At 38.0% G+C, this 21,881-nt stretch overlaps 2 protein-coding genes across 2 annotated transcripts in view; one reads left to right on the top strand and one right to left on the bottom strand.

Moving 5' to 3' along the window:
* The window catches only part of LOC117984992 (very long chain fatty acid elongase AAEL008004-like), a 49,135-nt gene extending 47,563 nt beyond the window's left edge, over positions 1-1,572 (bottom strand). Inside the window, exons 1-3 of the mRNA XM_069501057.1 lie at positions 1,531-1,572; positions 1,083-1,287; positions 675-804 (exon numbers count right to left, since the gene is read on the bottom strand). The gene's annotated coding sequence lies outside the window, so the exon portion shown is untranslated. The remainder of the gene's footprint in view (positions 1-674; positions 805-1,082; positions 1,288-1,530) is intronic.
* Positions 1,573-3,984: 2,412 nt separating this feature from the next.
* On the top strand, positions 3,985-21,879 carry LOC117984963 (phenoloxidase 1-like). Its single transcript, XM_034971638.2, has 12 exons — positions 3,985-4,239; positions 10,283-10,478; positions 12,189-12,297; positions 13,289-13,409; positions 13,906-14,114; positions 15,140-15,392; positions 15,727-15,879; positions 16,319-16,453; positions 17,309-17,490; positions 17,962-18,104; positions 18,628-18,863; positions 20,287-21,879. The coding sequence occupies exons 1-12, from the start codon at positions 4,129-4,131 to the stop codon at positions 20,515-20,517; spliced, it is 2,079 nt and encodes a 692-aa protein (XP_034827529.1). The 5' UTR covers positions 3,985-4,128; the 3' UTR covers positions 20,518-21,879.
* The last annotated feature ends 2 nt before the right edge of the window (positions 21,880-21,881 follow it).

Raw genomic sequence — 21,881 nt, 5'->3', positions numbered from 1 at the left:
ATTTTTTATTTATAAATGCGAAAGTGTGTTTGTCCTTCCTTCACGCCCTAACTAAACAACCAATCGACTTGATTTTTGGCATAGATATATTTGAAAGGACGGAGAAGTAACAAAGAAAAGGTACTAATCCTCGCAGACGAAGTCGCGGGCATCAGCTAGTACTTAGTATAAAAGGAAACACATTTTAATTAATTTAAATCAATTTATTGAGTAGAAAGAAGATAGGCAAACAGTTTGTTGGTTCTACTTCCCACCGCTTCAAATGTAGGTAGATAAGAAATGTGACTTGTTTTAGGATCGTCTTTATACGTGAAACAAATCAGATCTAAGTTGAGATCAGCTGGCATATTATAGCTGCTCGATACTCTCTAGGATAGGATTTCCACACGCCACGGTCTTGCGACTCTCTTTACAATCTGTTAAAAAAAACAAGTAATAAAATTAAAAAGCTATAAGACTCACGATGAACTACAGTGGCCCTGGTAAGTTCTATTTTTCTTATTACTGACCAAAAATAGATGCATTTGACGATTCAAAAGTAAGAACGTCTAAAAGTTTATAATTGAATAAAAAATTATCCTCAATAACAGTCTTTACCTAACTACTTACCTACTCTTGCAACATGACATTGAGGAGTTGGATTAGTGATTAGTTGTTACAAAGTTTATACCTACCTGGCAGCCAGCCTGGGTAGCCTAGTATCTATTCACAATCAGCAGACCCAAGGCTTCTAAGGTACATAAAGTTCGACTCGTTTTGGTTTCACTATTAGCCAGCTCTGACGTGATTTAGTTTCTTTATAACCTGAAATAAAATTTTATTTGTCATGCTTTTAAACATGCAAAAATCCCTATGATCGTCATAGGGATTTTTGCATTTTTAACAAAATTAAAAAAAAAAAACTGTAAAGCATAAGAAATAATTTACTTCCTCAAAACTGCAAATTAATAGTTGGTCTATTTTTGTTTAACTATGGTCAAATCAAGAAAATTGCAATGTGCTACTTATCTAGTAGTAGACACCTACCGGCTACCTACATACAATTTGAAAGTGCTTAGTCCATACTGGTTGATAGTACCTACCTAATTATTTAGGATATCCTTCAAATGTACTGGTACTGCATCTAATTCTAATTTCTTTATTTTAAACCAAAAATATAGTTAACAGGATTTTCTAAATGTTTTGAACATATTTCGAGAATATTTCTTTGGCTCCCAGTTTTTTCGTTTTATGGCCCTGATTATTTAGAAATGTGTGGCATTTCTAATTTCAGGACATTTTGGAAATCTACAAAAGTATGCAAATATTATTAAAACGATAAACTTGATTTTATCGATAAAGTATGTACACACATCACTACAAATGAGTCCTAAAAGAATGCATTTAATAAATATTAAATTACGCTACGAAACGTAATTTGTTACTTTATCACGAGATGATTACACTTATAATATGCAAATCTTTAATTTTCAGCGATTTTCGGAGTAAAAATCGCGGTTGGTAGCGATGAAATAATTATTAAAGACTTACCCATGAAAATACAATTCTGGAGCTTTTACGCCTCCAGTTAATGATGGACAGCGCCATCTATGATGTTGTTAAGTTAGGTTTTTTTTGTCAGACACGAGTAGAGGGGGATTCCAACATCAATGGACACGAGTCACGACAGACAAAAGAACAAACGGACAGACAAATAGACAGAAAGTGATCTTATAAGGGTTTCTTTTTTCTTTTTGAGGTACGGAACCTCTACTTTCCATAATAATCTGTAATAATATAAAAGGAAAGCAAACTGACTACTTAACTGGCTGATCTCACAACGCACAGCTCATGCCTCATACTATTGAACAATTTTGGCTGAAATTTAGAATGTGGATAGCTATTAAGACGTGGACAGTAAGAAAGGATTTTTGAAAATTCCACCCCGGCGATTACGCACTGCACTTCCGTCATCCGAGTTCTATCCGTCATCCGTGAGAAGACATGCGGTTATCTACGACATAGGTATGTCATAAGCTCCCATACAAAACAAAAAGGAACGTATTTTCACGGACTCGGATGATTGCGTAACCGCCGTAACGACGTAAAATAGCCTACAGATTCCCTTATATTTTCTACTTCGTGATTTTAGCCCCCTGTGCAATCCAATCCATCAGCCTGTGTGCGTCCACTGCGTGACCTAGCTCTTTTCAAGAGCGCGATCAAACATGGTCCTCCGCTGTCCTCACCAGCCTGCTTCCCACCAACTTCTTAAGGTCATCGGTCCAGTGCACTGGAGATCATCCTACACTGCGCGTAACGGTACAGGGTGTACTCTACTCTACACATCAGAACATCGGCCTCACCGGCCGTCGGTTCTGTGACAGACATAGTCACTGCCAATTCAGCTCGCTAAGCCTTTGAGCTGGGTCGGTCGCTGTTGTTTTACAAATTTTCTCGTTGCGGATTTTATCCCTGAAAGAGATACCCAACATAGCTCACTTCATAGCGCTCTGGGCGACTTTTAATTTGTTGATGAGGCCAACTGTCAGTGTTTACGTTTTCACTCCATACGTCACTACCATAGGACTAGATATAAGAAACATTCATTGAAGCCCGACGGATTCGAAGACGTAGCTTTCCAGCCCTGATGAATTCTTATGTTACCCTCCTTCTCGAAGTTGTTCCTATCGACTTGTAAAATCTGGCCGCAATACCTAGCTATATTCTTGAACATTGAATAACTTCATAATTAGGTCATCATCATCGTCATGATCAACCCATCGCCGCGCCGGCTCACTAGTCACTACAGACCACGGGTTTCCTCTCAGATGAGAAAGATTTGGCCATAGTCTACCATGCTGGCCAAGTGCGGATTGGCAGACTTGAGGACATTATGGAGAACTCTCAGGCACGCAGGTTTCCTCACGATGTTTTTATTCACCGTTAAAACCAGTGATATTTAATTTCCTAAAACGCATATAACTCCAAAAAGTTAGAGTGGATGGAACCCCCGACCTCCACTGAACAGGAGGCGAAAGTGGTCACCGCTAGGCTATCATGGCTGTACGGCTATACTTGTCGAAATTGTTCCTACCGAATTATTATAAAATCCGGCCGAGGTAGTTCAATAGTACATTACATACCTAGCTTATAGCACAGATTAATATAATAGCTTATAGCTATATAGTCTTGTTCACAACTTCGTAAGTAGGTAGGCTAACTACCAAGGTACCTAAATCAGACTCTAGATACTTGTTCATTTTAGGGTTCCGTACCTCAAAAGGAAAAACGGAACCCTTATAGGATCACTTTGTTGTCTGTCTGTCTGTCTTGTCAAGAAACTTAGAGAGAGGGTACTTCCCGTTGAAATAAAATCATGCAAGTTCGGCAAGTAGGTAGGTAGCACACTTAAGGGGAAAAATCCGAAAACTGTGAATTTGTGGTTACATCCTGAAAAAAAAATTAAAATGTGTTCATGAACAAATATTATCAACTTTCAAAGTAAGATTAATATACCAAGTGGGGTTTCATATGTGTTGGGATATTTTGATTTTATAGGAAAAATATCAGTAAAAGGAAAAACTTGGACGTCCTGTTTGAGATATATATTTGAAGTGAGTTAATAAGTCATCGAACGTAAAACAAAGGATTTTAGAAAAAATAAGAATAAGAATATATTTTAATATAAACAATTTAGTTTACAGCCAGTTCCAACAATATGAAAGGGATTTAACTGTACATTCTAAAACAGATTTTTGTTTATTATTGTCGAATAAGTACGGCTGTAGTACGGAACCCTCGGTGCGCGAGTCTGACTCGCACTTGGCCGGTTTTTTTTTCGGCTAACCCCTAAAGCCACTTCCGTAAACATGAGTTGTTATTGATGATTAATATTTTTATTCTCACGCCAATATTATCAATTCATTTGTGGTTTATGTTCACCGTTGTTTATGTGCAGTTTTGTATGTGGTATATTTGCAATTTTTGCACTCGGATCCTTAGGAAAATAAGTATAAATTATATGGAATATCGTAATACTGACCACATCACTTCACAGGCCCTGTGAAGTGGGTCTATGTAATAGAATTACTTAAGTACTTATTTATTTTTATTTTTAATTCCATTTGGAGGTGATAGGGATTAAAAATGGCTGACCTTACTGAAAATTTCATGCTCCTCTTCGATCGCCCAAACGAACCTATGGTGTCAACAAAGGGCGACAAGAAAGTACTCTTCCAACTCACTGAACAGTTTTTGGTAAGTTTTTGTGGTTTTTTTCTTTCTCTTAATCTTTGATGAAATCTACTACCTAGGTAATTTTTCAACATCTACCTACACTAATATTATAAAGAGGAAAGATTTGTATTTTTAGGGTTCCGCACCTCAAAAGGAAAAACGGAACCTTTATAGGATCACTTTGTTGAATGTCTGTCTGCCTGTGTGTCAGTCTGTCAAGAAACCTACAGGGTACTTCCCGTTGACCTAGAATCATGAAATTTTACAGGTAGGTAGGTCTTATAGCAGACATCAGGGGAAAAATCTGAAAACTGTGAATTTGTGGTTACATCACACAAACAAAATTGAATTGTGGTCATGAACTAAAAAATAGTTTTTCAATTTTCGAAGTAAGATAACTATATCAAGTGGGGTATCATATGAAAGGGCTTCACCTGTGTATTCTAAAACAGATTTTTATTTATTTTTATGCATCATAGTTTTTGATTTATCGTGCAAAATGTCGAAAAAATACCACTGTAGTACGGAACCCTCGTTGCACGAGCCTGACTCGCACTTGGCCTGTTTTTGTATGTTTGTAACGAATAAACTCAAAAACTACTGGATCGATTTCAAAAATTCTTTCAAGAGTTTAGACCTATATTTATATATAACATCACTAGAAAAGATTAGGGATCCTTACTAAAACTTCAATTATGTATCCCAAGGTAGATATAAATGTTGAACTGTATTATGGCAACTCAGAATTTCTAAGTCAGTCGTTGTCTGTGGTCTGCACTAAGTGCAACCATGCTTTTGTCGTGTATCCTAATTATTAATAGAAATAGAAATTAAAGTGTCTTTAATATAGAAGGCTGAAGTTTTACTGGCTACAAGAATCCTCCAAGTACACCTATCATGGTTATGGACCCAGGTCACGCCAGAAGAAATTAAAAAAAAGAAAAGAAAAGAACGCCACGCCGCGAAATGGAGGAACACGACAAAAAGAACAAGTATGGCGTCACGCCATTTGCCGGCTCAAATTATAGTAACTGGTTGTTTAGAATAAAGATTGTATTGCAAGCGCAAAATCTATACAGTTACGTATTTTCGTCAGAATCAGAAGAAAAGCCGGATTCTACGAAGGAAGGAAAATGCATGGACATTCTGGTCCAATGCATTAGTGATACTCATTTGGAAATAATCAAGGAGTGTAAAACGTCAAAAGAATTATTGAAGAAACTTGATGATACTTTTGCAAGGAAAGGTATAGCGTCACAGTTAATTACAAGAAAAAGATTGTTAACCCAGAAATATGATGGAGTGGAAGGTCTTGAAAACTATTTCATTGTTTTTGAAAAACTGGTAAGAGAATTAAAAGAATCGGGCGCTCAACCTAGTGAGAGTGAAGTCTGTTGCTACATGTTATTGGCTATGCCTCCGGCATTCCAATATGTAGTTACGGCGATAGAAACCTTAAATAGTTCAGATATTACGTTAGAATTTATTAAGAAAAGATTATTAGATGAAGAAATTAAAAGAATAGGTTTTGGAACTCAAGAGGAGAGTGATGCATTTATATTGAATCAAAGAAAGAAACAGAATAATAAGAAATTTAATAATTCGCCAAGCAGCAGCACCAGCAGTTTCCCATTTAACTGTTATAATTGCGGGAAGCGGGGCCACCGGAAGGCTCAGTGCCGTTTTAGAAAAGCACAAGGCTCAGCTAATATTGTTCAGAAGGAAAGAGAAGATGAGGTTTCCTTTATGACATCTTCAGAAGCATTAGTAACACAGGAAAGTTCCAGAAAAATAGAGTTTATAGTTGATTCTGGGGCTACGGATCATCTGGTTAACAAAAGAGAATATTTTAGTAGGATCGAGAAGTTAGAGACCCCTATTAAAATTAATATTGCCAAGGACGGTGAGGTGTTAAATGCATATGAGTCAGGTGTTATTTATACAAAGGAGGTTAAATTGAAAAATGTGCTGTTTGTGCCAGACCTGCGGTGTAATCTGCTGTCAGTAAATAAAATTGAAAACTCCGGATTTGGGATAACCTTTGAAAATAATAGGTTGACTATTCACAAGAATAACAAAACAATACTAAAAGGTAATAAAATAAATAAGTTATACAGATTAACCCTAAATTTGAAAGATGAAGAATTATGTGCACAGAAAGCTTATAGCATTTCAGAAACTCAGAATGATTGGCATAGAAAACTTGGACATGCTTCAAAAGGAAAGTTAGAAAAATTGAAGTCTAGAAAACTAATATCTTTTGAAAACTCAAATAAAGAAATATTATGTGAACCTTGTTTAAAGGGAAGACAGACTAGATTGCCATTTGCAGAATATAATTACAAAAGTAAGAGAATTTTAGAAGTTATTCATTCGGATTTGTGCGGTCCAATTAATCCAGCGACATATGGTAACAAGAAATATATTTAAGTTTTGTTGATGATTACAGCCATTTTACAACAGTCTATTTGTTAGAAAGCAAAACGGAGGTGCTACAGTGTTTCAAGAAATATGTAAATTTGGTAGAAACCCAATTTGATAAGAAAATATCTAGATTTCGGTGCGATAATGGGAAGGAATATGACAACATAGAATTTAAAAGCTATTGCGAAGAAAAGGGAATAAAAATTGAATTTACAATAAGCTACACACCCCAGCAAAACGGGAAGTCAGAAAGATTCAACAGAACTGTTGTAGAAAAGGCAAGAACTTTATTAGCCGACACAAGTTTGGAAAAACAATTATGGGGAGAAGCGGTATACAGTGCTACCTACATAATTAACAGAATTCCAACCAGCAGAGGTGTCATACCTGCTGAGATTTGGTATGGTAGAAGTCCAGATTATTCTAAAATAAAAGCCTTTGGTACTGAGGCATATGTACATATTGGCAAGGAGCACAGAAATGGAAAGTTTGATGTGAAATCAAAGAAGTATTACATGGTTGGCTACTGTGATAATGGATATAGACTCTGGGATTCCGAGCTGAAGAAAATTATTAGAAGTAGAGATGTAATATTTAATGAAAAACCAAGAAGTAACATGGAAACTTTTACATACATAGAAGAAGATGACTTACCATCAAACTTGCCATTGCCTTGTAGAGAAAAGAGCCAGCAAGATCAATCAATAAGTAGTACTGAGAAAAAAAGTACAGGAAAGACATCTACCGAACCTTATCAAGAAATAAATGATACAGAAAGGGAACAGAGACAAAGAAAAAGACCAGTATGGTTAGAAGACTATGAGACATTCCATGCTGCATACATTTCTCAAGAATTTATAAATGATGAACCAAGGACATTACAAGAAGCAGTGGAAAGCGTAGAAAGTGACAGATGGAAAGAAGCAATGGATAGCGAATTGCAGTCACATGAGAAACATCAAACATGGACTATGGTAGAAAGACCAAAGGATAAGGAAGTCATAGAAAGTCGATGGGTATTTCGAAAGAAATCAGATAATAACTACAAAGCCAGGTTAGTGGCAAAAGGTTTCCAGACTTCACAATATGAAGAAACATATGCTCCTGTTGGAAGACTCACAACGTTAAGGTCATTGCTTGTAATTGCAAATCATAACAATCTAAAGATAGAACAGTTGGATGTGAAAACTGCTTTTCTCCATGGCATACTTAAGGAGGAGATATACATGAGTCTACCAGGTCAGCATAATAGTGAAAAAGTGTGCAAACTTAACAAGTCAATTTATGGCTTGAAGCAAAGCCCAAGGTGTTGGAATAAAGTATTCCACGAGTTTATGTGTGCAAACAACTTCAAGTGCTCAGATTATGATAGTTGTTTATACTTATTACAAAACGAAAATGGTGAGATAAGTGTGTATGTGTTTCTGTACGTGGATGACATTTTAATTATGAGTGCATGTGAAGAGAAAATTAAAGACCTTAAGTTTAAACTAGAAAAACAATTTGAAATGGTTAGTTTGGGTCAAGTTCATAAGTTTTTAGGGATAGAAATAGAAAGAGAGTTTTCTAAAGGTATGATTAAAATTCATCAGAAAAGTTATATAGAAAAAGTTCTTACAAAGTTTAACATGAAGGACTGTAAAAGTGTAGCTACTCCTTGTGAAGTTGGACTGAAACTAGAAAAACCAGAAAGTTATACTTGTACCCAGCCTTACCGTGAGTTAATTGGGTGTTTGATATATTTAGTTATTTGTACTAGGCCTGATTTGTCTTTTGCGGTGAGCTATTTTAGTAGGTATCAGAACAATGCATCCGATAAACATTTTACCTACCTGAAAAGAGTTCTGAGATACTTAAAGCAGACGGCAAATTATGGATTAGTGTATAAGAATAAACCATGTAAGAATGTAGCCGAGGGATATTGTGATTCTGACTGGGCAGCTGATGTTGATAGAAAATCAGTGTCAGGTTACTGTTTACTGTTATATGGAAATATTGTACAATGGTCTACTCAAAAACAGAAAACGGTCTCTCTTTCAACTGCCGAATCAGAATATATGGCTCTAAGTATGATAGCACGGGAATCAGTGTGGTTTAAAGGACTTTTGAATAATCTTGAAATTCAATGTGAAAGTATAATTATTTTTGAAGATAACCAGTCTTGTATCCACATAGCTAAAAATAGAGAAAATAGCAAAAGAGTAAAACACATTGATATAAAGCATCATTTTATTAGAAACTTAATAGAACAGAATGTTATTGTATTGGTGTATATTAACACTTCAGAACAAGTTGCAGATGTGTTGACTAAACCGCTGCACAAAAATCTTTTTAATTATTTTAGAACCTGTATGGGAATAGAAGAGTGTTAGTAAATATTAATAGTTATTAGTATTACTCAATTTAAAGAATAAATATCGTTTTATTTGTTTACATTATTGGTTGTTTTTTAGATTAAATTGTCAAAACTTAATTGTCAAAGAATATTTTTGTCAAAGATTAAAAAGTATAGAATAACAGAAGGATATAAAAAGTCAGAATATGAAAGTTGTAAAAGTAAAGTTAGGTAAAAATGTCAGAAAACTAAGATAGTGTGTAGAAGTAAGAGATTGAAGAAATTCAGGGTTGAGGAGGAGTGTTGAACTGTATTATGGCAACTCAGAATTTCTAAGTCAGTCGTTGTCTGTGGTCTGCACTAAGTGCAACCATGCTTTTGTCGTGTATCCTAATTATTAATAGAAATAGAAATTAAAGTGTCTTTAATATAGAAGGCTGAAGTTTTACTGGCTACAAGAATCCTCCAAGTACACCTATCAATAAATAATAGCCATAAAATGTCTTACAAAAAATATTGTACAGTAGGTATTAAAGAACATAATATCAATATCTACAAAAAACTTTGCGAGACCATATTATGTCCAACTATTTTAGTAATGTCTATATAACTACTTTTTACATTTTAAAAGATACATATCGAAAATGATATGATATATATATGTGAGCAAACAGGTTCTTCCCTATTTCTGTACCTACCTACATTTATCCTGAATACGTCAACAATATTATGATAAAATAATAATATTAATTACTGGTTTCATTGTGTCTTAAGGAAAATCATTTAGGTATATAAATTTGTATATTTATGTATATCTACTACCTACCTAAATTGTCAAGCAAGTGCGCGGGCGCATCATTATATCCATGGTTTAGGCCATCATAGTTCACCACGCTGTGGCCAAGTGCTCATGGTCAGACTTCACATAGCTTTGAGAACATTATGGAAAACTCTCAGGCATGCAGGTTCCCTCACGATGTTCTCTTTCACCTTTAAAGCAAGTGTTACTTTTAATTGCTTAAATGCACGTAATTCCGAAAAGCTGTTAAAGTGCATTCCAGGGATCAAACTCCGGACCCCTCGACTAGGAGGAGGACGTCTTAACCACTAGGCTATCACGGCTTATTAATTATTTAAATTATGTTATGTTAATAATTAATAACCTACTTAAACTTAAAAACAAAGTTCTACGAGGGTTGCAAACGGGTCCTGGTCTGAAAACTGAGAAGAGTCCACAACAAACTTTCGGTATTTTATAGATGGTCAGATACCTTACCGTATCTTACCTTAAGCCTATTTTTTCAGGGAGACAATTACAAAAACAATGGTATCGAGATCAACAATCGTTTTGGTGAAGATGCCACGCGGGTTGTTCCACTGAAAAGTCTGAAAAGAACGCCAGCGTTTACAAAGGCCAAAAGATTGCCCGTAGATTCTGAATTCTCCGTGTTCCTGCCTGCACACCAAGAAATGGCAGATGAAGTCATTGCTGAGCTTTTAGGTATTTACCTACACTAATTTTAGAAAAAAATGTGTAAGTTTAGATGTAGAGAGTAATCTCCGGACCTAATGATGCTATTCTGAAAGTTATTTCACTAAGTATGTGGGTATTTACTCAGTTTTACGAATAGATCGTAAAACTGTGGTAGGTACTAGGTAATAGGTAGGTATAGCTGTATTATCCTCGAGGGCGATAAATTTATATCACGTGGGACAAGTCGCGGGACAAGGCTAGTCTTTAATATTTTTAAAATAAATTGAATAGTTTGTGAGCTCTTTTTGCATCATCATCATTAACCCAACGCTGGCTCAGTAGGTACTGAGCACGGGTCTCCTCTCAGAATGTGAAGGGTTCGATCATAGTCTACCTACGCTGGCCAAGTGCAGATTGGCGATTTTACAGTTTTACACACCTTTGAGTAGGTATAGGTAGGCACATGGAGATCTCAAAGGCATACAGGTTTCCTCACGATGTTTTCCTTCACCGTTAAAACGGAGTTATGTGCATTTTATGATATATAAGGGATAATGAAATATAAGGGATATTTCATTGCTTAAAACGCACATATCTCCAAAAAGTTAGCGGAATTCGGTATCGAACCCCGGACTCCTAGAGTAGGAGGCCGTCGTCTTAACCACTAGCTTATCACCGCTTTTTGCTTACAGTGAGATAACCTGGATCTATAGATTTTGGGTGTGAAGTTCCTATACCGATAAAATCACCCTACATAACTATTTTTTATTACAAAACTAACTAATGCTCGCGACTTCGTACGCGTGGATTTCGTTTTTGAAAATCTCGTGGGAACTTTATGATTTTCCGGAATAAAAAGCCTTAAACTATACCCATACAAAAAATCACGCTGATCCGTTGCTCCGTTGCGACGTGATTGAAGGACAAACCAACAAAAGTTGGTTTGTCCTTCAATCACATTTATTGTGTTCCCAAATCTAACTCAAATTATGCGCGAAATTCTATAATTCCACGCTTGGTACGTACTTATAACAATCAGTTCGCTGAGTTTGACTTATTTTACCTATCAAACAATAAATTTAAAAAGGAATTAAGAAACTATCATCGTAAATCAAAAAAAAAAGTAGCTAACATCTAAATATGCATGCAATCATACACTCCCATTTACACACACACACACATGCACACACGCTCACACATACTCATAAGCACACACTCACACACGCATACACACACACATACAATCATACACACACTGTTGTAATTTTATTTTATTATTGTATATACCTACATTTATTCTAACTCTATTCTGTTAAAATAGTTTAATTATAATTTTAAGTAATCTCTTTTGGCCTTCTGTTATACCTAGATTTAAATTTAAATAATAATTATGTATTTACGCTGTTGATTACTTTCAAATAAACAAAAAAAAAAAAAAAAAAAAACATTAAACCAACAAACAACACACACTTTCGCATTTATAATATGGGTAGTGATGACCAGTATTTCGTTGTCCCCCCTTAAAATGCACTAGGGCTGGTACAACAGTACTTTATCCAATTCCAAAGTATAATATCAATGTGTAGATGATAGATGATATACCTATACCTACCAACATTCGTGTTCGTTACCTTTGAGATATTCTATCTACCTTTGATTTATCAAATGAAAAAGAGCTTACGTACCTACTCCTAATATTTAAGTTATAGCTTATCATGATTAACAACTTTTTTGCAGCTGTACCGGAAAACCAGCTACAAGATCTACTTTCGACCTGCGTATTTGCCCGAGTTAACCTCAACCCGCAACTGTTCAACTACAGCTACTCGGTCGCATTGATGCACAGGTTCGTACTGACTCCCTCTTGTTTTTTATAATTTTTTAGTGTTTTACCTACACCTTTCCTACACACAAGGAAATTACTAAATAATTTTAAATACATATCAAAAATTGCGTAACCGACAGGAATCGAACCTGCATCTTCTGGGTTCGCGCCCGATGCCTTGACCACTCGGCCACGGTCTCGCTTACTGCCAGTGACGAAATTGGTGATATGTATGTTAACTCACTACTGAAATTATTGATATGTATTTAAAATTATTTAGTGACTCCTCCTCCCTCTTGTCGAATAGGTAATTCATTACAGTACGCGGCAGAAAATAATGTAGGTAGGTACATCGGATTAGAATGAATTTCGGCTTTGTAGAGCGTTGTCTCTGTCACTCATACTTATGTGACGTTTTGTCGGTCTCAACGACAGAGACAATGCTCCACAAAACCGCCATTTCTTTCTAAAGGTCGATATATCTATCTCCGCCACCGCTCCAAATTTTTCGTAAGTCCGTTTAGTCGCACGGTAGCGCGCTCCAGGTCACCCATACCGCGCACTTTGGCTGCGCTCAACGCGCTGCTGAAGGAGTCCCCTCGCTGTGACATATTTGCTGACAAATGGGCTGACCTCATGGGTCAGATCTTGCACTTTTGTGAAAATTTATAATTTTGCTTTTTAAAATTTATAATTTTAACAATTTTTGTAAGTATGTTTATGTTAGTTTTTACTCGTAGTTTAATTAGTGTAATTGGCTTTATGGCCGTTCTAATTAAATAATAAATAAATAAATAATAATAAATAATAATATACAATGTGAGATACGAATGCGTTGACGGGTGACAGAAGCGAGTGGAAAAAGGTTCCTTAATTTATGGGAAGAAGACATATTGTTGTGCCGACCCCACATGGCCACATAGCGTACCGAATAAGGAAGGAAGAGAAAAAATCAGGAGGGCATCATCTAGTAGGACATAAAATACTTGCCTAACAATCCATTTTGTTACAGACGTGATACTAGAAATATTCCGATCCAAAACTTCGCTGAAACTTTTCCTTCTAAGTTCATTGATTCAAAAGTTTTCGCTAAAGCTCGAGAGTCGGCTACTGTTGCCAGCAGAGGAGCTCCAGTAAGTAAAGACCTCACCTATCAACTGTTTTTTTTCTTCAGAAAAGTTACCCTAGCCCGCTCCCTATCGCTTTCCATAGGGACCAACATAGATTGACCCTCATTTGAATAGCAACCAAATAAACTCAATGGTAGCTCCGTTTTAAAAACGTCTGTTTGTGATTTGGCAGATTCTCGTAAGTAGGTAGTTACAAAAATACACGGGCTTAATTATTTACATAATATTTACATTGATTCCAAAGAAAACCACCGGGAGTTAAACCTGAGACCAGCTTATAAGAACATAGCACTGATCACAGCGCCGTCCCAAGTTTCATCAACATCTACTAAGCACGTTTAGCCAGTCTTCCATGCTGCCTAACCCGGGATCGTACCTCGGACCACCGGACAACAGGCCGACGTCTAACCACTAGGCTATTCCTCTTTACTATTAACTACTAAAAAATTATTAATTAAGTATACGCAATATTGTCTATCATGAACAATTATAATTACAGCGTATCCCAATCATCATTCCAAGAGATTACACAGCTACGGATTTGGATATTGAGCACAGGCTGGCTTATTGGAGAGAAGACATGGGCATAAATCTTCACCACTGGCATTGGCATCTTGTCTATCCATTCTCGTCGACCCAACGCGAAATTGTTGCAAAAGATCGTCGTGGTGAACTATTTTTCTACATGCATCAGCAAGTGATTGCCAGGTACCTACTTACTTACTCATTTTTAGGGTTCCGTACCTCAAAAGGAAAAACGGAACCCTTATAGGATCACTTTGTTGTCTGTCTGTCTGTCTGTCTGTCCGTCTGTCTGTCAAGAAACCTACAGGGTACTTCCCGTTGACCTAGAATCATGAAATTTGGCAGGTAGGTAGATCATATAGCTGACATTTGGGGAAAAATCTGAAAACCGTGAATTTAGGGTTGGATCACACAAAAAAAATTAAATTGTGGTCATGAACTAATAATTAGTATTTTCAACTTTCGAAGTGAGTGACTATATCAAGTGGGGTATCATATGAAAGATCTTCACTTTTACATTCTAAAACAGATTTTTATTTATTTTTATGCATCATAGTTTTTGAATTAACGTGCAAAATGTCGAAAAAATACGACTGTAGTACGGAACCCTCATTGCGCGAACCTGACTCGCACTTGGCTGGTTTTTCTTACAATTCCCCCTGTCACCACTTATCTACTCACCCTAGGGCCCCGTTGATAGTTTTATTTAGCAAACAATTTCGTACATTTGATGGAATTTCCAAAAATCCTGAAACACTTAATAGGTATTTCTTCATTTATTTAACCGAAAGCCCAAAAAACTATTTTCGTAGATATAACTTGAAAAATGCCGGGCTTGCATACAAACTTTCATACCATATTAACCCCCTTAGGGGTGGAATTTTCAAAACTTCTTTCTTAGTGAGTGCCTTGTCATGTCATAAAAGGAACTAGCTACTTACTGTCAGAATTTCAAGTTTTACTTCAGTGGTATTTTAGGCTGTGCATTGATTGATCAGTAAGTCAGGACCTTTTATCACCGACAAAGTGATTATGAGTACTTATAGACTTTGTCACCGAGCTTCTGGTTCTACCTTCACGATCACTTATTACAGGATTATACTTACTCATGAAAACAAAAGGAGAGAGGATCAATTACCTAGCCCTGCAGGTTACAAATTAAAATTGTGGGTAAATATTATTTAAAAGTTTTACTTGTTCATTCTCAGATACAATGGAGAACGTTTACTTAACAATTTAGCTAGAGTAAAGAAGTTCAGCGATTTCAATGAACCTATTGCGGAAGCATATTTCCCGAAATTGGACAGTTTGACAACATCGCGCGGCTGGCCGCCCCGGCAAGCGAACATGCGTTGGTCGGACCTCAACCGCCCCGTGGACGGCCTCGTCGTGACCATTGCTGACATGAACCGTTGGAGAAGGAACATTGAGGAAGCTATCTCAACAGGAATGGTTAGGCTGGTGAGTGTGACCTTAGTTTTACGTGTTTTTGATGATCTTCCCCTAGTGGGACCAGACCAGACCTAACTAGTTACCAACCTACTGGCAAAGCCCTGCCACCATGCGATTTAGCATTCCACGTAGACACCGATCAGGGTTATGGGTTTAATGAAACTGCCCTACCAAATTTGTCCGCTTCAATCTTAAACTGCATCATCACAAAAAATCTTTTGATTTTGATTTTGACTAGATACTGCACGGTTTTAAATAAATTCCTGTGAATAAAAAAATTCTCATTCTAATACATTAAGTACCTACCTATATCATTATGGTCTGATTTTATTCTTATTTCTAGCCCAATGGTTCCACACAGCCTCTGGACATCGATACTCTAGGCAACATCATAGAGTCAAGCATTTTGTCTCCCAACCGAGACTTCTACGGCTCACTTCACAACAATGGCCACAGTTTCGCTGGGTACATGCACGATCCGAATAATCGCTATCTGGTAATCATAGTTAAACATTAAATTATACTAAATTTTAAGCTGGATCACCAGATACATAATATGCCCAAGTTGGGGACCCAAGGTGCTGGAATGGCAACCTCACACCGGAGAGCGCAATGTTGGAATGGATTACCCCCACTAGGCGGACACACTACATCAAATGAATCGGCAGGGAACCGCTGGTTTCAGGCGGTGCAAGACTGTGGCGTGTGGAGATCCCTACAAGAGACCTATGCCTAGCAGTGAACATGTATCGGTTGACGATTATGATGAGGGCATAATATGCCTGTATAAAATATTACCTACTTAGTCATCTTATGCTGTCCCGGTGATCGAGTGACTCGATGATAGGTTAAGGTACCTCCAAGTCAAGAGTGAATGAGTGAAAAAGTAGGCCTAACTATAGTCTATAGTTTACAATAGCACTGTATATTTTCAGGAATCGTTCCAAGTAATGGCTGACGAGGCGACAAACATGCGTGATCCGTTCTTCTACCGCTGGCACGCATTTGTTGACGATCTTTTCCAACGATTCAAGGAGTCTCCCAACGTTCGTCCTTACACGCGCTCTGAGGTAGCTATTGCAGATTCCGGAAGGTACATACCTACCTACCTAATACTTTTTCTTCTATCATCCACATGAATACTATATCCACTTTTTCATATATATTTATTCGAACGACATCAATCCTACTACCATTTGGCTGATTAAGCTGGGGGGACACTTGACTCTAATAAAAATTAGCACTTTAAAACATCATATTTTACAAACGGATCTAGAAATCGAAAAATGATGTTCCCACGCCCACAGTATTTTTAAGACGTATTCAACGATACCCTACACTATAGGGTAGACAAGAAATAAAAATTCTTTCCCATTTTACATGTAGGGGAGCTACCCTAAAAAAAAATATTTATTACAATTTTACTTCACCACTTTGTCGGCGTGATTAATATTTATACCCATGCCAAATTACAGATTTCTAGCAGTAATAATCTCTGAGATTAACCGAGGACGGACGGACATGGCGAAACTATAAGGGTTCCTTGTTATTACGGAACCCTAAAAAGGAGGGTCACTGATTTTTTTTGCAATCAATTATCGAGTGGTAACACGGATTTTAAATGAAAGAAAAGAAAGTTCTCCCACTAAACAAGACCAGCGACAGATTAGAAATTATAAATTCCTAAGTTGCCTCTGCCGGGAATCTATAATCCGTGACCACTTATGAGACCACAGCATCTACTTCCTCATCGTGTCAAGGAGGTCTTCGAAAACACGTAAAACTAAGGTTACCAGCCTGACCATTCCTGTTGAGATAGCTTCATCAATGTTCGTTCTCCAACGTTCATGTCAGCAATGGTCACAACCATCATACCACTCACCACTGCGCCGGGGAGGTCATGCTATCTCATTTTACCATTTCAGTTGGAGAACCCAGGTGTTCAAATAACAGGAGTGAGAGTAGAGAGCGCCACGGGCGACGCGAACACGCTCAACACGTTCTGGATGCAGAGCGATGTGGACATGTCCCGCGGGCTCGACTTCTCCGACCGCGGCGCCGTGTACGCGCGCTTCAACCATCTCAACCATCGCCCGTTCCAATACGTGTAAGTTTTATTTGGATTTGTCCCGCGGACTCGCTTCTCCAACCGCGGCGCGCCGTGTACGCGCGCTTCACCCATCACAATAGGTACGTGTAAGTTTTGTTTCGATTTTTCCCGCGAGCTCAACTTCTTCAACCGCGGCGCCGTTCACGCGCGCTCCACCCATCTCAGTACCTACGTGTAAGTTTGGATTTGTATTGTAATGGGTGAAGCGCGCATACACGGCGCCGCGGTTTATTTGAATTTGTCAAACCCATCACAATACGTGTAAGTTTTATTTCGATTTCACAAAGCTCAGATGACTTGAGATAAAAAGAGCTCAGCGTCATGTAAAGAGCTCAGATAGCGTGAGATAAAAAGAGCTCAGTTGGCGTAAGGTAAAAAGAGCTCAGCTAGTGTCGGGTAAAGAGCTCAGGTGGTGTAGGATAAGTGTATTTAGGCAAGAACATCTTCTTATACCTTATCTCTTTCCAGGATTGACGCTAATAACACCGGTAACGCGCGACGCACCACGGTCCGCATTTTCATGTCTCCGAAGTTTGACGAGCGCAACCTGCCGTGGATCCTCAACGATCAACGCAAAATGTTCATCGAGATGGACAGATTCGTTGTGCCATGTAATTATAGCCTTTTTAATCCCGATTTTGCGCAAATTGCTAGTGAAGTTCGCCAATTCGCACTTGGCCAGCGTGGTGGACTATGGTCAAACCCACTGACCCATGCTCTGTAGTGAGCCGGCTATGGGTTGATCATGATGAATTTGAGTTAGGTATCAAGTCTCGGTAAGGCCATGTGTCCCTGGAAGCCTAGGTAATTGCTTATGACCTTGTCAATTAAGTGACCTATTTACCCTCTTATCGGAGTGAAAACTTCTATAGGCGCGTTGGGCGATCTTGGAATGGGTAAAAACTTCAAGGTCGCGTCACCGACATGCTGATGTTAATAGTGCTCGGAGTGCCGATAGATGTGGAATGTAGATTATAGACCCAACTAATTAATGATAATGATTTATATTTACCTACAAAAATGAAATTTAAAAATCCTAAAAAACCAAAGTTTTTACTTCTATGGACAGTCTCCACTCCCCACTGATAGCTTGTTTAGGTTACCTACCCACATTTCCAATATTGAATTTCGCAGTGAACGCGGGTCAGAATAGAATCGTCCGCCAGTCGACACAGTCGTCGTTGACTATCCCGTTCGAGCAGACGTTCCGCGACCTTTCCGCTCAGGGCTCGGACGCGAGGAACCCGAGTCTTGCCAGCTTCAACTTCTGCGGCTGTGGTTGGCCACAGCACATGCTGGTACCGAAGGGCACGGAGCCCGGTGCGCAGTACGAACTCTTCGTCATGCTCTCCAATTACGATCTTGACAGCGTAAGTTTTTTTTTGCTTGGTATATATTAATGCTGGCCATACACGATCAAGTTTACGGCGTCCAGTAAAAATGATCGTGTATGGCCAGCGTAAGTTAACTAAGTATTTTCAGCTAGGTAGCTAGTTATGCACGACAAAAAACCGGTAATAGCCTAGTGATTAATATCGGCCTCCTAGTTGGGTGGTCCATGGTTCGATTTCGGGCACGCATTTCTAACTTATCAGAGCTATCTTAGATAGACATGTGTCCGCTATAGCTTAACTTAACTGAAAACCGCTGCCGTGCCTATAGCGTACCGTAGCGTTATTGTCGTAGCTAGCAACGGTTATCAGCTAACATCAGCTATGACGAACCACCTGACAACGCAACGCTGCCAACGGGCAACTGACAATGCATTGTTTGGTTTTTTGGTAACTAGAAACGCAATAATTATGCCTTCTCTTTCATTCTCTCACTGAAAGCTGAGAAGGAGCGGTTATTGGCTACCGGCTTAGTAACTAAGAACTTGATAAACCAAAGCCGACCGTATCTCTATTACGCTAAGGCTTAACTGTACAAGTACTTGTCCATTACACTTTGATCTATCAATCTTAATACAGTTAGCCTTAGAGTAATAGAGATAAGGTCCTCTTTGGTTTATCAATCTTCGTGAAATGTTTTTGGTTAACTGGATTGTGGCAAACTATTCGTGCAGGAGTCCACTATAGTTTGACCTATGTCAATGATCATTATAATTAAACTTTGCTGCTATGAACTTAAGGTTGTGATTACTTCACGATATTCATGAAAGTAAAATTGGTTTTATTTTAGTGAATATGCGCGCGCTAGCTATACAGCCGTTATTGATACGGCAGCTAGCTTAGTTACTACAACGGAAACCGCTGCGCGTTGCGCATATTAAATTAGTTGAAACACAACTCTGATACTGATATTCGGCAACGGTTATCAATATTGGTATTGAAACTAAATAACTGTTGATTAACCGTTGCCAGAAATAGCCAATAACGCCCATCTTTAATTTTAGAAATTAAGTGACACGTGTTTAAACGGTAAAATAAAACATCATGAGGAAGCCTGCTAGCTTGAGTCTCCATCACGTTCTCAGGTGTGTGACGTCTACCAAACCGCACTTGACAGCGTGGTAGATTATGGCCAAACCATTCTCATTCTGAGAGGAAACCTGAGTTCTGTTGTGAACCGGCGATGGGTTGATCATGACGATGATATACTATTAGTCAGGCAAATACCAGCCAACTGCAGCTAAAATAAGAACTACAATAATAATTAATTAATTAATAGACTAACTTTGGATTTTAAACCTATAAACCTATATATATACGACCTTTCGGATTACAACCAGTCCTCAAAACCTTGAACTAAAATGTTGCCCACTACCGAATACTAACCTGTTTCCATTTTCAGATAAACAATCCCGAAGGTCAACAGTTGTCATGTGTAGAGGCATCCAGCTTCTGCGGATTGAAGGACAGACTGTACCCCGACAGACGCAACATGGGATATCCGTTCGACCGGCCTTCGACCACGGCCGCCAATATTCAGGACTTCGCGAACCTACCTAACATGTCACTGACTGACATCACCATCCGTCTTCAAAATATCACGGAACAGAATCCAAGAAACCCTAAAAACTAAAAGCTTTCGAGTGGAGACGAAGGGGTTTGAGATAATTTTCACTCATTAACGCTGGCGATCTCGAGTAATGCTGCGTACCGATTGGTAAAACGTAACATGCGAATTATTCTTCATTATCAAAAACATTCGCAGTGCTCACGAAACCCGATCGTTCGTACCTCTACCTACACGCGTCTATTTCCGACAAACTCTGTAACATTCTACGCGCACGAACTGCATCAATAACTGGCGTCATTTAAGAACCTAATTAGTCATTTTGTGGATTCCACATTCACGGCCTGTCCTGTTCCACTTGCTGCAATGTATCATATGCATTGCAACAATATGGACTGCAATTAATTATTTCATTGCGGAACCTGGTTTCGCTTCATACGTTTCACACACACATTCAGATTTGTACGCGGCATAATATCACAACGAATGAAGTAAAAGCCGTGTGTGTAGTAATTAGGTATTGTCGTCTGGAAAAGACTAACTTTGAACCTGCGCAGCGCATGCTTTACCGATCGATTTGGTTATACAAGACGGTGGACGTTCCGCCCCGCGATTCAATCCTCAACCTCCAGTCATCGCTTCGGGTGATTCGCTAACTCAGGTCCAACGATTAATGATCTTGTTAACGATAGTCACAGAGCTCTTTTGACATTTATTTCTAATCCATTGAAGGATTTCAACGAAAAATTATTTATATATTACTCAGTGAAGCAGCAATGTAGATCCAACCAATTTCAAATGAGCTTGATGGCTGTCACTCATCGTTTGACACTTAATTAGCGAATGAATAGCTGAGCAGAAGTATATTATATCCGCTGACATCCTTTTCACTGTCGTGAGTTATTTTTACCTGACGCCAACTACCAACTTCACGTGCGCTTCTATACTACAAAATGCATTAGTTATGCCGAAGAGAGTTAAACGTTTTTATAGATATTATTGGAACCCCTTCGCTCTCAGCTGAGTGCTTAGTATGAGATTTAACATATCACCCACGTTGGTAGAACTCTGCCGGAGATAAATGAACCTAAATATTATTTATTTAAAGTTAAAAATTCAGTAACACCGATTTTAATTTCACAATTCCTAGATAGATCCTATCGAATCATCTATCTAGACGAACTTATATTAAGCTTTAAAGTTAAGCAAATAGGGTACAATTTGTCATACTAAGCACACTGTTTATGACTATAAGCTTGTAAATTAAAAATAAAATAATAATAAAAATTAAATACCTAGGCTAATGTATAAATAGAAGTATATAGTACGTAATGTGTAACCGACGTGATTAAACTATTGAACTAAACTAAGCTATATTTAAGTGACCCCAACTAAATAATTATCAACATGGATAAATAAATAATTAAGCA

Source organism: Maniola hyperantus, chromosome 9 (genome assembly GCF_902806685.2).
Source record: "Maniola hyperantus chromosome 9, iAphHyp1.2, whole genome shotgun sequence".
Taxonomy (NCBI): domain Eukaryota; kingdom Metazoa; phylum Arthropoda; class Insecta; order Lepidoptera; family Nymphalidae; genus Maniola; species Maniola hyperantus.
Note: the sequence above shows the minus strand (reverse complement) of the source record. Positions and strands in the feature narration are given on the sequence as shown.